General features: G+C 35.0%; 1 protein-coding gene across 1 annotated transcript in view; it reads right to left on the reverse strand.

The window, feature by feature from the left end:
* INTU (inturned planar cell polarity protein) overlaps positions 1-17193 on the reverse strand; it is a 90725-nt gene that overhangs the window by 41795 nt on the left and 31737 nt on the right. Inside the window, exons 4-6 of the mRNA XM_045468058.1 lie at positions 13884-14087; positions 9699-9817; positions 3944-4033 (exon numbers count right to left, since the gene is read on the reverse strand). Coding sequence (XP_045324014.1) covers positions 3944-4033; positions 9699-9817; positions 13884-14087 — 413 coding nt within the window. The remainder of the gene's footprint in view (positions 1-3943; positions 4034-9698; positions 9818-13883; positions 14088-17193) is intronic.

A 17193-nucleotide genomic window follows, 5' to 3' on the forward strand; every position in this document is an offset into this window, starting at 1 on the left:
AAATTCATATTTATTTACAGACAACTTATGTGTTGATAATGAAGAAAGAGCAATATGATTTCTTTATGGTAGCCTAGTATAATTGATAGTATTACTTCATGGTAGCCTAGCCTATAGACTAGAGAGTAAATCATTAAAAATTTTTTAGGGCACACTGTATTATATTCATAACCCAATACTGGAAACACTGCTGCAGAAAAGCAAAAGGCAAAGTTATAAAGCAGTAAGAAAACTAACACATTATTAATTTTATATTAAATATCAATCATCTTATGCCTCTATAAGGATAGACTATTCCCTTCCACAGAAATCTTGCACGCGATATTCTACAAGATGAATACTTATACAACGATGATGATGACACAGTTCTTGCTGTACAATTATTAGATTTTCGCAAATATTGATTTGCACGAAGACACACAAATGCACAACAGATAAGTTTATTAACTGTATGGCATAATGATTATCTACTATTCATTAAGTGGAAGTGGATCATCATAAAGATCTTCATCCTCCTCATCTTCATATTGAATAGGTGGAGAAGGAGGAGAAAGAGGAGGGGTTGGTCTTGCTGTCTCAGGAGTGGCATAAGCAGATGTGGAGGTGCAAGGGGAGGCAGGAGAGGCAGGCACACTTGGTGTAACTTTACAGAAATATATCGTAATTTCTTTCTGACTTTTCTGCTTTTTTGTTTCTCTAAAAATATTCATATATGTTATCAAAACTTCTTCCACCATTTGCTTTATTATTAGTGCCCATATCATAGAAGGGTTTGTGTCATAAAAGAGGTCAAAAGCAGTTCTGGATAATTAGAACGTTACGGCCGGATTATCTAGTGTCAATTTGTTTGCTGGCACTGGATGTGGCCATGTGTGGAGATGGCACATCTCCATTAAGTCATCTTCTGTTCATTCCTCAGGTGTGGTGTCTATTAGCTCTTGAAATTTTGTAAGATCTTTATATTGAAACCCTTCACTTCCCTGCCCTGCCACCTTTTTGCCAGATCCACAATCTCTTTCATGATTTCCCTAATTGGCTCTGTCATAAATCTTGTGAAGTCATGCACAACATCTGGACACAATTTTCTCCAGCAAGAATTTATTGTTTCAGGACTGATGACTTTTGTGGCTTTTTCTATAACAACAATGGCATCTTCAGTGGTGTAGTCCTTCCAGACTTTCATGATGTTCTGTTGGGGTCCCCCTCCACGGCATTGACAATTCTTTCCATAGAGTACCATGTGTAATGATGTCTAAAGGCCCTTGTGACCCCTTGATCTAGAGGTTAAATTGGAGATGTTTTGTTTGGGGGCAAGTAGACTGACATCTTTGGTACTGAACTCATGGGGTTCTGGGTGGCCAGGGGCATTGTCCAATATCAAAAGAACTTTCAAAGGCAGTCCCTTACTGGTGAAGTACTTCCTGACTTCAGGGACAAAGCATCAACAGAACCAGTCCAGAAAAAAGATTCTCATTGCCCAGGCCTTCTTGTTGTACAACCAAAAGACTGGCAACTGGTGTTTATCTTTTCCCTTCAAGGTTTAGGGCTTAGCAGCTTTATACATAAGGGCAGTCCTAATCATAAACCTGACTGTGTCTTCACAAAACAGAGTTAGCCTATTCCTTCCCACCTTAAATTCTGGTGCTCACTTTTCTTCTTAACTAATGTCCTATGCAACATTTTTCTTTCTCCCAGAATAGGGCACTTTTGTCTGTATTAACCTTGAGGCGCACCTGTATGGCTCAGTTGGTTGAGCATCTGACTTCAGCTCAGGTCACGATCTTGGGGTTCATGAGTTCAAGCCCCACACTGGGCTTGCTGATGTCATTGCAGGACCCGCTTCGGATTCTCTGTCCCCCTCTCTCTGCCCCTCTCCCACTTGTACTCTCTCAAAAATAAATAAATATTAAAAAACAAAAAACAAAAAACCTTGAGGCAGATATCCTTCCTCCTCACTGATTTTTTTAATGACATCTGGGAAGTCATCTGCAGTCTCTTAACAGAATCTGCTTCTCCTGATATCTTGACATTTTTAAAGCTAAACCTGCTTCTAAAATTGTCAGACCATCCTTTGTGCTGGCATTAAATTCTCCTGCTTTAGATCCTTAACCTTCCCTTTGCCTTAAGTTGTCATATCATGACCGCTTTTTCTTAAATCATATTAGTCTATAGGTATGCCTTCCTTCTAGCAATCCTGCACCTACATAAAAATTGCTTTTTCAATACGAGATAAAAAGATCTTTCACAAAAAGTGCAATGTTTTTGCACCTGCTGGCCTAACTGTAGTGATGGCTTCAGGAATTTCCTTTCCTTTTTTACAATGGCCCTCATGCAGGATTTATTTATGTTGAAATGGTGGCCAATTGCAGCTGCAGATCTCAATCTATAGTACATATCAAGCAATTTAACTTTTTCTTGTAATGTCCTAACTTTTGTCTGCTTCTTGGGAGCATTTCCAGCATTACTAGTGGCACTTCATATGGGTCCCCCGGTGTTATTCAAGGTTTACACTATTGCACGAAGAAAAATATGCAAGAACTGCAAGAAATCACTTTTTACTGCAATCTACTGGAAAGACAAACTGCTCACACAGAGATGATTAACGTCACGGGGGGTTGTAAGTAGATAACACTTGAGGTCACTGCAACAGCAGCAATAGGAGATAGCAATAAGATTATTCCAGTAGTACAATATGTGCTATGGTTAATTTTATGCAGTTATGATTTAATACTGCATCTTTACATTTGTTTACACTTCTCTCAATTGCGAATAGCTCCATGTAAGTATTTGTTTAAGTTTCGATAAATTTTAACTTTTAATAATAGATCTGTGTATATTTTATGGTAGTAAATGATAAAACAGACTGTATCTACACATATTTTATGCATTCATGACACATGTAACTTTTTCTCAAAATTTTCAATATTTCTAGACTATGTAGTTCATCTGTGAGCTTTTTCATACTGTCACAAATCTCCAAAAAACCTTCTAATGTATTTATTGAAAACAACCCACATATAAGTGGATCAGCACAATTCAAATCCACGTTGTTTAAGGGTCAACTATATTTTGTCAAAGGTGCTCAACATCAGGGCCAAACACCTTTTTCCTTGACTTTTAATTTTCCAAAATCTCCAACAGTAAAAAACTGAATACACAAAATCCAAACCACGATCTTGTCAAAAGTTTGAGCAGAGAAGGTCATCTCTCAGCCACCTTCACACTGGCCACATCTCATAAGAAAGTGTGTTGAAAGTCCTTCTTCTTACTAATTGGTCTAGCTGGGTGTTCCCAGCGCTTTTTATATTTTTAATATCAAATTAACATAGGTAGCAATTGCACGGGTGGAACAGATATTTAAAACATAAGACTATTTTTTTATTAAAAATTTTTTTAATGTTTATTCATTTTTTTTTTTAATTTTTATTTATTTTTGAGACAGAGACAGAGCATGAACGGGGGGAGGGTCAGAGAGAGAGGGAGACACAGAATCTAAGCAGGCTCCAGGCTCCGAGCTGTCAGCACAGAGCCCAATGCGGGGCTCGAACTCACAAACTGTGAGATCATGACCTGAGCCGAAGTCAGACGCTTAACCGACTGAGCCACCCAGGCGCCCCAATGTTTATTCATTTTTGAGAGAGAGAGAGAGAGACAGAGCACAAGCAGGGGAGGGTCTGAGAGAGAGGGAGACACAGAATCTGAAGCAGGTTCTAGGCTCTGAGCTGACAGCACAGAGCCCGATGCAGGACTCAAACCCACCAACCATGAGATCATGACCTGAGCTGAAGTTGGAGGTTTAACCAGACTGAGCCACCTAGGTGTCCCAACATAAGACTGTTTAAAGGAGTTTGCCTTTTGACAAAAATGTCATACTTTTAACGAAACAGATTTTGTTAGCAATATATTAGAAAAGATTTTAAGGTAAACAAAGATCTCAACTTACTCTTCAGCAGGCAGGCCAATTAACAACAACTTGTCAGATTCTTTCCAATAAGCCACATGGATTTGTTTCCCATTTAAAAGAAGGGATGAGCTAAGAAAAAATAGAGTGAAAATAAAGTCAGAATATCTTTAAATGTCATAAAATTATAAACAGTCACTCATAAAAGATTACACATGGTATGATTTAAGAACCGCATGCTTAATAAGCAAGTTTCTTGGCATTTATCTGTCACACAGAAAAGGCAAGGAATTGTATAACAACAATAATGTATTCTGAAATATTCTTTTAAATACCTATAAAAAGCTCCAGGTCAAACAAAAGTAGTCATATTACAGTAAAAGGTATTGAAATTCTTTTGCTAAATTAAGTGACTATACACTATTTTTTTCCCAAAAGAAAGCTTCCATGACTGTGCTAATTTAACAAATCTTTTCTGATTGCCTATTTATTAAGAGAATTTATTAAGAGAAATTTCTATTTATTAAGAGAAATTACAAAGAAAGGACAACATGGTTCCAGCTCACAAGTGATAATTCAATATGGGGCACATGTACTTAAACAAAGAACCAAAATATAAGTCAGATTTAAACATGTACTCAAGGAAACTTTTGGGATAATGTATATATTCATTGTGGTAATGGTCTCAGGGTCATACACCTCTGTCAAAACTGATCAAATTGTATATTTTACATATATGCAATTTACTCTACTTCAATCAAGTTGGAAAACATATTAAATGTGTTCTAAAAGGAGATATAATAAAGACCTATGAAAACAGAGTATGATCCTTCTTGTAATGCGGGTAGATGGTGTGAAGAAAATATATTCAGTGTTTGTTTTTGCTTTAAAGTTTATTGATTTTTGAGAGGGAGAGAGCATGTGCATGTGTGCAAGCAGGGAAGGGGCAGAGAGAGAGAGAGAGGGAGAAAGAGAATCTCAAGCAGGCTCCGCGCTGTCAGCACAGAGCCCGATGGGGGGTTTGATCTCACGAACAATGAGGTTATGACCTTAGCCAAAATCAAGAGTCAGATACTTAACTAAGTCGCCCAGGTGTACCCCTTCCTTTTTTTTTCTTTAGTGTTTTTTTTTTCTTTAAGTGAGAATACACACATCAGTTTTCATTGGTTGAGTCCTTGGAATATAATGTATATTCTATACTACAATAGAGACAAGTGTGTGGGATTTTAAACATGAATTGCTAAATAGATTTTTTTTCAAAAGAAATATTACTTTTGCCTTAATAAAGTTTAAAAATATATGTGCTTTTTGACAAATAGTAGATTCTTTTTATACTCAGACATTAATATCACTATAGTTTTAAAACTGTGTATACAAGACGTACGTGTTGCTAAGGAATCCCTGAAATAATAATCATTTTCATATTTACTGTTTTACAAAAAAGTTTTTCTACCTACATTTACTGTTTTCCACATGTTTAATCCATATCTTATCATTAATAACAAGATCTAAACATCAAGTAAAATAACATCTATCCTTTAGAGTAAAAAGAAAAAATCAAATCCACATGGAGAAACTTAAAACAAAATTTCTTTCCAATAAGATTAAAAAGGAGGCCTGAACTTTGAAAACATTATCCTAAGAAGCCAGTCATAAATAAGCATGTATTATGATTTCATTCACATGAAATGTCCAGTATAGGTTTTTATTTGGGTATCATGAAAATATTCTAAAATTGACTGTGGTGATGGTTGCCGAATTGTACGCTTTAAATGGGCAAATTGTATGATAAATGAATGATGTCTCAATAAAGCTGTTTAAAAAAAATAAAAGGAGGGCACCTGGGTGACTCAGTCAGTTAAGCAACTGACTCTTGATGTCGGCTCAGGTTGTGATCTCATGGTCGTGAAATTGAGCCCTGTGCTGGGCGCCATGCTGAACATGGAGCCTGCTTGGGATTCTCTCTCTCCCTCTCTCTTTCTGCCCCTCCCTATGGGCATCCTCTTTCTCTCTCTCTCAAAAAAATAAAGAAACATTTAAAAAGTAAAAATAAAAAATAAAAGGAGGCCTGCAACATATTTTTTCATATCATTATTTTAATTATTTTCTCTAATGTTTAATACATATTATTTGTTATTGTTATTATTTTTTATTATAATCAAGTGCATACTATTTGCTAGACATTATATTTTTCAATCTTTTTAACATCGTCTTCAGGCATTACTATCATTATATTTTTTAAATTTTTGTTAAGTTTTATTTAAATTCCAGTTAGTTGGGGCTCCTGGGTGGTTCGATGGTTAAGTGTCCACCTCTTGATTCAGCTCAGGTCATGATCTCATTGTTCGTCGATCGTGGGATCGAGCAATGTGTCAGGTTCTTCACTGACAGCACAGAGCCTGCTGGGATTCTCTCTCTCCCTCTCTCTCTGCCCCTCCTCCACTTGTGCTTTGTGTCTCTCTCAAAATTAAATAACTATTTATAAAGACATAAAATAAATTTTAAAAATCCTTTAAATTCCAATTAAACATACAGTGTAATATTAGTTTCAGGTGTATAATACAGTGATTCAACACTTCCATACATCACCCAGCGCTCATCACAGCAAGTGCATTCCTTAATACCGATCATCTATTTTACCTATCCTCCCACCAACTTCCCACCTGGTAACCAGCAGTTTGTTCTCTATAGTTAAAAGTCTGTTTCTTAATTTGCCTAGCTCTCTCATTTTATTTTCTCTTTGCTAACTTGTTTTGTTTCTTAAATTCCAAATATGAGTGAAATCGTTTGGTATTTGTCTTTCTCTGACTTATTTAGCTTAGCATAATACTCTCTAGCTCCATCTGTGTCGTTGCAAAGATAAAGACTCCACTAAAAAAGAGAACATTAGGCCAATATCTCTGATGAACATGTATGCAAAAATTCTCAATAAACTACTAGCAAACTGAATCCAACAACACATTAAAAAAAATCATTCATGGGGCACCCGAGTTGCCTCAACTCAGTTGGTTGAGTGTCTGACTTTGGCTCAGATCATGATCTCCCAGTTCATTGGTTCAAGCACCACATTGGGCTCACTGATGTCAGCGTCTGTCTGTCCCTCTCTCTCTCTGCCCCTCCCCCCTTTCTTTCTCTCTCTCTCTCTCTCTCTCTCTCAAAACTAAACAAACATTACAAAAAAATCATTCACCACAATCAAGTGGAATTTATTCCTGAGTTGCAAGGGAGGTTCAATATTTGCAAATCAATCAACGTGACACACCACATTAATAAAAATTAAAAAATATCATTTCAATAGAGGAGGAAAAAGCATTTGACAAAGTACAACATTCACTCGTGATAAAAATCCTCAGCAAAGCAGGTTTATAGAGAACATATCTCAACATAATAAAGGCCTTATATGAGAAACCTGCAGTTAATATCATCCTCAGTGGGGAAAAACTGAGAGATTTGCCTCTATGGTCAGGAACAAGACAAGGTCTTGCTGAGCTGTCAGCACAGACCCCAACACAGGGCTCAAACTCATGGACCGTGAGATCATGACCTGAGCCGAAGTCGGACGCTTAACAGACTGAGCCACCCAGGCACCCCCAAAGTAATCTTGAAAAAGAAAAGCAAAGCTAGAGACATCACAATTCTAGACTTTAAGTTTTATTACAAAGCTGTAGTGATCAAGACAGTTTGGTATAGGCATAAAAACAGACACATAGATCAATGGCACAGAATAGAAAACCCAGAAACAAACCCATACCTATATGGTCAATTAATCTCCAACAAAGAGGAAAAAAAGAATATCCAATGGGAAAAAAGACTGTTTCTTCAACAAATGGTGTTGGGGAAACTGGACAGCAACATGGAGAAGAATGAAACTGGACCACTTTCTTACACCATACACAAAAATAAACTCAAAATGGACGAAAGATCTAAATGTGAGACAGGAAACCATTAAAATCCTAAAGGAGAACACAGGCAGTAACTTCTTTGACATTGGCTGTAGCAACTTACTTCTAGATATGTCTCCTAAGGCAACGAAAACAAAAGCAAAAATAAACACTGGGACATCATCAAAATAAGCTTCTGCACAGTGAAGGAAACAGTCAACAAAACTAAAAGGCAATCTATGGAATGGGAGGAGATATTTGCAAATTACGTATCTGATAAAGGGTTAGTATCCAAAATACATAAAGAACTTATAAAACTCAACGCCCAAAAAACAAATAATCCAACTAAAAAAATGGGCAGAAGACATGAATAGACATTTTTCCAAAGAAGACATACAGATGGCCAACAGACACATGAAAAGATGTTCAACATCATTCATTACCAGGGAAATGCAAATCAATACTATAATGAGGTATGACCTCATACCTATCAGAATGGCTAAAACCAACAGTACAAGACACAATAGGTGCTGGCAGAGAAAAGGGAACCCTCTTGCATTGTTGGGGGTAATGCAAACTGGTGCAGATGCTCTGGAAAACAATAGGAAAGTTCCTCAAAAAGTTAAAAATAGAACTACCCTACCATCTAGCAAGTGCACTAAGTATTTTCCCAAAGATTACTAAAACACTAATTCAAAGGGATATATACACCTCAATGTTTATAGCAACATTATCTACAACAACTAAATTATGGAAAGAGCCTAAATGTCCACTGACTGATGAATGGATAAAGAAGAGGTGGTATATATATATACACAATGGAATATTACTCAGCCATAAAAAAAAAGAAATCTTGCCATTTGCAATGACATATATGGAGCTAGAGTATTATGATAAGTGAAATAAGTCAGAGAAAGACAAATACCATATGATTTTACTCAACACGTGTTTTTGAATGCAAATTTATATATTAAATATAGTCTCAGTTACTAGTGTCTGGAAAATGAGTCCCAGAATTAAACATGACTTTTATTTAGAAAACAAGGAAATTCTTCTTGCTATTGTCTTGCAGATCTTATCTCTTAGAATCTTAGAGGTGTCATTTTTACCAAAAGATGGGAAAAATTAAAGCCTTAGAAAATCCAACTTTATATTTCTAAAACTTTTGAAATATTAAGAAAGAAAAATGGTTTGTAATCCCTAGATTTATTTTATTAAAAAAACAAAAAACAAAACTCAACCAAGTTTTGAGCATCCTCCTCCCATAAGTTAACTGTGGCATTTCAAAGTCAGGGCTTACTAAGTCGACTTTGAATGGGATGTGTGGCTCTATAACTGAGTATATGGTATATTTTATTTTTCAAAAAATTATTTCACATCAGTCTTGTTTATTCATCAAGTTAACTTGCACAGATGATACAAGGAACATTCTGGTTCCTCTTCTTAAAGTGTATGTGTATTGTGTTTTTTTCTGTCATTGTTGTAGAACAGACTATTTTGAACTACATGAAAAATGCAGTGTTCAGTCATTCTTACCAACCACAGGAGTATTGCCTAGCAAATTAATAATCAAGACAAAAACATGAAAGAGCCCAGACTCAACATAATGTCATGCTTAAGAAATACCACCTTCATGAATAAATGTTACAATATATGTCATTAGTCCAAATTTGTTATTTAAAGTATGCCAAACACCCAGATCTACAGCTGTATTGAGAACTTACACTTTATAGGTGACCGGTAGAAATGTTAGGTAAGAAACAAAATATCTGCAGACATCATATCTGCTATATAGATATCTACATTATAAATACAAATATATTTGTATAATAAGTACTTGTCTTAGTATTTTGTCAGAACCAAGGTACAGAACTTGCAAGAAATAGAATAAAAGCTAAATAAAAATCAATTCTTACCTAGTAACTTGTGTCCCAGTTACATTTTCCAACATGTCACAGAGTGTGAGAAATATCCCTCTCACACTTTTCAGTTTCTGAGATGCATCAGAAACTGGATAATGATAAAGAATTTCCTGCTGTTAAATGAAAAGAAAGAGAAGTGATCAACCCCCCCCCCCCCACCCCAAATTTTCCAACCATTACTTTTGTCATGGAAACTTCAGGCTTTGTACTATTAAGAAAAGAACAAAAAAATGAATCCTTTCAGCTTCAGGGGAAGTTTCATTCAAACAAACACAAGAAAGGAAGTATGTCTGGAATTTTAACACATTACCTAGTATTTAAAACACTACATTTGGAAGTCAGTTACAAACTGTCAAAATTGGTCATAATACCAAAATATATACTGAGTAGGACACTGATTAGTTAGAATAATTACAATTAATTTCAATGTTTTAAACTTTAATCTCCTTTACAATAAATTCTAATAATAATATTTTGTTATATTTAATTACTCAAATTTTCTGATCTCCTGTGGTAGTGTATCTGTATGGATACCACATGTAACTTGTAAGAGTCTTTAATTTTAATTACTTTCATTACAGACATTTAAAAGATAATCATCATCTTTGGTGAAATCATTAAATCCTTATTCAAACATAAGATGGTACTACAATTAAATTTACAAAGTAAGACTACAAAATGAAAGTAGTGCAAGTAGAGAGAAAGCAGTATTATGATATTATAATATCTTATCTGTCTTAAATGTAAAAGGGTTTGCCCACCACAAATTAAACTTTAAAAGAAAGCACATTTTAAATTATGGAAAAAACTAGATCTAGAAGATAATTCACAAAATGCTTAATATATATTTTTTTGTTTTCAAGAAAAGCATGTTCCCAAGAAACAGTTTTTATAAAATAAAATAAATTTCAAAATCAGGATAGGCATTGTGCTAGACCTTTTACACAAAGGAATGAATCATTCTGTACCTCACTTTTTTGTTGTTAAAACAACATGCTATTTTCCTCACAGGTTAAATGAAAAGCAGGCAAAATAAAAATTTCTATATGTAATCCTAGAGAATTCAAAGTAGCTCCCAGTTATGCTATTTAATATTTAATATCTGTAAATATTAATACAGTCACTATTGAAAAGCCAAACTCCTAACTTGGATCTTTTCCTTGATTCTCTCTCTAAAGAGTGTTCTACATCTTACTTTGATCTCTCGTTACAAGAAATAATTATGTGACTTAGAGTCTATGTCTTGGCAACTTTTACATCATGACAAATACAAATAATTAATAAACTGGACACACCTTTTTTTATACTTATTAAGCACATTCAATATATGCAAATTGCTATAGAATATGTTGGCCAAATACACTCTGCCTAACCCTCAAATTTTCTTGCAATATTTCTACTGTAAAACAGTTACAAAAATCCTATCTTTAAAAATTAAGCCAAACATCAGTTAAGCTCTTCTGTTATGCTTACTTAGTAAAGTTAAACTTTGACTAGTAAATACACTTATTGCATTTGGTCAAATACCAAACACCACTTTAAACAAATAACCATATACTCTTTGATTAAGTTTTTGAAATTTTCAACTCTTATAACTTGGAGAATACAAGTTATTAACTATGTAACTCACATGAAAACTAAATGACCCTATGACATTTTATTGTATGCTAAGTCATATCAGTAAAAAAAGTCATTTGAAAAAGTCTCTATTCCAACCTCTGCAGCAACCAGCCCAGAAAGCCTCACTGTTAAGGACCTGGCAAACTCAACAGTTTCTAACCAGTTTAATTAGCTGTCTTTTTAGGCACTTGTTAGTGGCATGCATTTGCAGCAGCTTCCACTCTGTTCAGTAAGAATAAAAAGCCTCTCCTAATTACAGTGTTGATACAGGGCTGTCAACAGACAGAAACTTGTTCATTTGAGAGACATCTACACACTTTCCCATGGAAAGAAAGGCAAAGATGACAAAAGGCCTCAGCAGTATTCTACTCCAGGATGACCTAGAAAGTTTCAGGGTGTTACCATCCCAGGATTTTGTTGTGTGTTTTTATATAATAAATGGTTAAATTTCTCATTTAACTAGTAATACATGCAAGAAATCAGAATAATTAACTTTAGGTCTTTCTGTTTTCAGAACACAGAAAATTATAAAAAATACACATAAGTAAATCGTTTCTTTTCCATTTCAATTATTGACTAAATTTTGATATACAAAGAAGCAAATCTTTTGAAAAAAATTAAAAAAAAAAAGAAGAAGCAAGATGAGGAAACACACTCCTTGGATAAAATGGCTTTGGCAATGAGAATATAGGCTGCAAGGATTTCAAAAGCAAAGAAATGTAAATTAGGTAAAAACTTTTTAGATCTCCCTTGTGCTTGAAGCATTATGGTAAACTAGATGCTTTGAGAGACCCTTACGCTGTAAAACAAGTAGAGTTATGGCTCGAACATAACTTGTTGAACTGCTAGATATGTAAGAAGGACATCTTCTCCATACCCTTTCAAGCCCCTTCCCAGAACTGCAAAGCAAGCTGGGAGTGGTGAGTGGTGGGCCCAAGGACAGAGGCAGGGTTGCTTTGAGGATGATGTCTACAATAGTGTCAGTCAGGACACTGAGTATTGAGCTAGTGGCTAGGTAGGTAAGCTGAACTTAGCACCACTGTGTTAAACCCGGATTCTTGAGTAAGGCTGAAGTACCCTAGGTCAGTGGCAGAAGCAGAAGCAGCAAATTCTCTCTGGAGGAAAAAGCATTCCCACTTTTAAACCACAGGACTCCCAAAGATAAAAATCAAGCAGTTAAGTTTAGTCAGTGATCACCAAGGACACAAGAAGGCAAACCACCACAAGTCTTAGGACGTAGAGGACTCAGAGTTGGTAGAATGGGCAGATAAAAGATACAGAAGAACACAGAATATACATGAAATACTTACAGAAATAAAGTATAAAATCACTAAGACAAGACTACCAGTAGAGAAAATAACTTTCTACCTGAATGAAATAAGCAATAGTATGCGTTAACTTCATCTTCGTCTCAGCCACACAGAAAAACTACATTTTCTTACTTCCTTGCATTGGGAGAGACCATATAACTAGTTCTAGACACTGGAACATGGGCAGAAGTGATGTTATAATTTTTAAGCTAGGACTCGGAAATGTCCCATGAGATATTAAATGCTTTCTCTCTTCTTTCATTGGTGAACTAGATGCAAAATGATCTACGGCTCTGAAGCCTTTGGAAATCATGGAACCACTAGATGAAGGGCTCTGACCACCGAGCAACATGAGCAGGAACATTTATATTGAAATAAGAAATAAACTATTATGTTAAGCCACTAAGACATCAGAGTTGTTACAACGATTGGCCAATTTTGACTAACATAATGTAGTAATAATTATAAAGCACCTTTCAAGAGGAGGTGAAAACAACATCATCAGATAAATAACAACAAAAAGTATTTATCATCAAGAGACTTTCACTAAAAAGAAATACCTAAAATATATGTCTTAAGAAGAAGAAAAATGATCAAATAAGGACAGTTAGAGACATAAGAAAGATAGTAAAGAAAGTGGTAAGCATTTATGTAAATTTAAAGAAGGTCCATTTGTATGGAATACAATGTATAAAATATGCATTTTTATAATGTATTACTTACATATTTTATAATATATAAAATGTCACAATAATTAATAGTAGTAACACTAGTATAATTACACCCAATTTCTGGAATTTTTAAAAAAGTGATAGCATGAAAATACTGAGGAAAATAGCATGTATGTGAAGAGGGGAAATTGGAATTAAGGTGTACCAAGGGCCTTGAATTATTTTAAAAAAGAGTTAAGGTACTGCTTTAGAGTCTGCTAAGATAAATATGACAAAATTTTAAGAGCAATTACTAAAAAAATAGAAATAAAGACTACAGCAACCAATAACAGGTAAGAAAAATATTATGGAAAAAGTAGTTCAAATAGAAATTTTTAAAGAAGATGGTAGAAACAAATTCAAATATTTCAGTAATCTATAAATGGACTCATTAGGTTTGTCAATTAGAAGATTGTGTAAGAGACATACCAAAACCATAAAGACACAGAATGACTGAAAAAAGTGCTTATTATTCACCTGGAAGACTATAAAAGGAAAAGACTTATTCTTTTCCTTTGCACTTCTGAGAAGGCACTCACCTCTTCCTTTGATGTTTCCGAGTCAAGCTGTAGTGTGAGATACATAACGATATGAGGAGTGTTTAGGATATTTTGCTGGATCCCTTCAACCTCTTCTCCCCACAGAAGTTTGACTAAATCACTTGTGTTCGACTGTGTCTTTTTCTGTTTTGGTTGAGTTGTTTCCTTTTTCACAGCATATGCATTCTCAAATGTCAGTTTTACCTTTAACAATTAAACAATGTGTTGATTTTTCAACAAGGGAAAGTCAGCTGCAGTTTTTCACAAAAAAGGGTCTGTACATGCATATATATTCAGGTACACATAGTATATCTAAATATCATCCTAGAATGTGAGCTCTTTACGGAAGGGACTATGTAGTCTATTTACATTTCTATCTCTAGCTCCTAGCCTAGCACATATTATTACAAATATTTATTGAACAAGAATTTATAATTATGTGTACAAAAATTCATTTATTTAATCACTGTATTCTAAGTTACTGACAACAAAAGGAAATGCCATGGAAAAACAAGAATTCATATGATCTCATAATTTCAAAAACAGCAACACTATTACTATGAATGCTGATAGCACTGATTCATCTGGAGAAGGGAAAAAGAAGATTTAGGATTAAAAGGAACTTCATAAAACCAGATTAGCTTTCCTTTTAAGCGAGGTGATAGTCAAACATTTTTCTTAGACATTCTTTGAGGTCCTTTAAATTAAAGACCAAGGAGGGGCGCCTGGGTGGCTCAGTTGGTTAAGTGTCCGACTTGGGCTCAGGTCATGATCTCATGGGTTTGAGCCCAGTGTCAGGCTCTGTGCTGACAGCTAAGAGCCGGGAGCCTGCTTCAGATTCTGTATCTCCCCTTCTCTCTGCCCCTCCCATGCTCATGCTCTGTCTCTCTCTGTTTCTCAATAATAAATAAATGTTAAAAAAAATTTTTTTAAATAAAGACCAAGGAAAACTATCAATGTGCTGGATCTTGGACCATGACCTTGAGAAGATTATCAGTTTTATCAAGACAAATTTTATTTTCATGGTTGACAAGATTGGTAAGAGCCAGAATGTGGCCATCCATATTCCAGTTGCTGAAAGGAAGCTTCCACTTCTCAATTACCTTTCCTTAAAAAAGGAGATGTAGATAGTTGAGTTTGGCCATGAGCTGGCCAAAGATAACTCATTCATTTTAAAGAAGCACCAGTGTGTATCTTGACTAAAAGAAGTTTTCACTAGAGATAGCTAATTTGGTATAGTAAGGACATCATCATAAGCTATATAACCACAAAGTATTCCTGTGTTTAAAATCTTATCAGAATATAGATGAGTAAAACAGGATATTCTAACTGTAATAATCCATAAAGTTTCAAATTTAAACATTAAAGTGTAATGACTCTTTTAAAATTAGGTTAAATTCGAAGTCAGACGATAAATTCATTCATGCTTGATCAAGAATAAAGAAGTCTGCTCAACATACTTTAATATGTATATTAAATCATCACACTGCATCCTTTAAAAGAAATCATGCACAACCTAAATATATACAATTTTTGTCAATCAAACCCAAATAAGCAGGGGGAATGTCTAGCCAATATTTAAAAGCAGATAAAATTGTACACATTAAGTTATATTTTGAGGGGAAATCTTTAAAAGCTATTATCAAGATAGTAATAAATAATCTCTAATTTTTAATAATTTATTATGAGTTACCATTTTTAAGGCCAACTTTAAATACGTGATGAATACCAACATATGTAGTCATTCTTTTTAAAAATGAGCTTTATATATTTATATGTTTTCATAAAAAATATTAAGCATATTATTTTTAAAAATTCATTCATAATCACACCAGCCCATCTAATTATTGTTAGTATTAGACTATAAAATACATTTGTCCTGATGAATAAAACCTTCCAAAAGAAAAATGTCCTTTTTTGTTAGCAAGGAGGGACTATTTATGATTGTATTCCATTTTGCTTATCTGTAATTGTTTGTCTGTGGCATTTCAGGGGCACCAAATTATCTCTGTCTACCTAACGTGGATTTAGTTAAATAAACATCTTTTCTAAAATAAATCTCAGATTTATGGTATTAAGTAGAAAAGAGACATGAGGTCTAAATTCATCAATATGTATATATTTAAGGTAAACAGAAACTAGGTCAAGATCAGCAGTAGTCTGTATTGAAAGTAGGAGGGGAGAAATTCTTCATAAAATTTTCCTGAGGCCTGATAATCATGGTTTTCTTTACAAAACATGTAATTGTATTCCAAACAGAAAAGATAAACCTTTACTAAATTTTTCATGTTTGCTATAAACCTAATGTTGAAAAATGGGCTTTTGATATTACAACACTGTGTCCAAAAAAGGCTGAATAGAAAATTGGTATATTTGGGGCGGGAGGTGGGGGGGGGGAATATTAGGCAAACTAAATAAAAATATAAAAAATTAGAGATCCTATATGGGAACAATCAAGCATTATCTGATGAAACTTAAGATGACGGTGAGAGATAGCTGAAGAGATGTTGCTTTAGAAAAGATCTTAGAAGGATGTGAAAAAGAATATTTGGTGTGAGAGTTTTTTTTTTTTTTATGTTTATTCATTTTTAAAAGACAGAGAAAGACAGAGCACAAGCAGGGGTGGGGTGGAGGGGGGGTGGGGTGGCACAGAATCTGAAGCAGGCTCCAAGCTCTGAGCTGTCAGCACAGAGCCCAACACGGGGCTCGAACTCACAAACCGCGAGATCATGACCTGAACCAAAGTCGGACGCTCAACCAACTGAACCACCCAGGCACCCCTTTGGTGTGAGGTTTTGATCCAAAAAAGCAACAGGTAAGCATTAGATGGCCTAAAAGGCTATGTTCTGAGAGTTGCATCTGTAGTAGAGGGCAATGCTCAACATACGTCTACATAAACAGAAATACAAACATAAGCATAGACATATAAAATCCTTGAACAAGGATCTCATGAAGTGAATGGCTTGGTGGTTGAGGGTCCTTTTATCTGAGAATGAGAATTTAAGTGTGTCCAAAAGAAAATATATGGGAGCCTTTGGTGGTGTTCCTTGAAAATGTGAGAAATCCTAAGAATTTGGGGAAATTCGGAACCTAGACCTTATGACAGGATAGATGGGAGATTTAAGATTGTCCTCAGCAGTGGGCTTTGGCGAGGAGCCATATATATAAGTGGAGTGAGAAATCTGACTGCAGGGAGCACATGATGAGTGACATCCTAGGGAAATAGGTGTCAGAGAGACAGGCTGGGTCTGTGTTGGGAGTGTCTGTAAGAGATATGCATACCAGTGGTGAACAAGGAGAAAGGTGGTCT

Source organism: Leopardus geoffroyi, chromosome B1, assembly GCF_018350155.1.
Source record: "Leopardus geoffroyi isolate Oge1 chromosome B1, O.geoffroyi_Oge1_pat1.0, whole genome shotgun sequence".
In the NCBI taxonomy this organism is placed as follows: Eukaryota; Metazoa; Chordata; class Mammalia; order Carnivora; family Felidae; genus Leopardus; species Leopardus geoffroyi.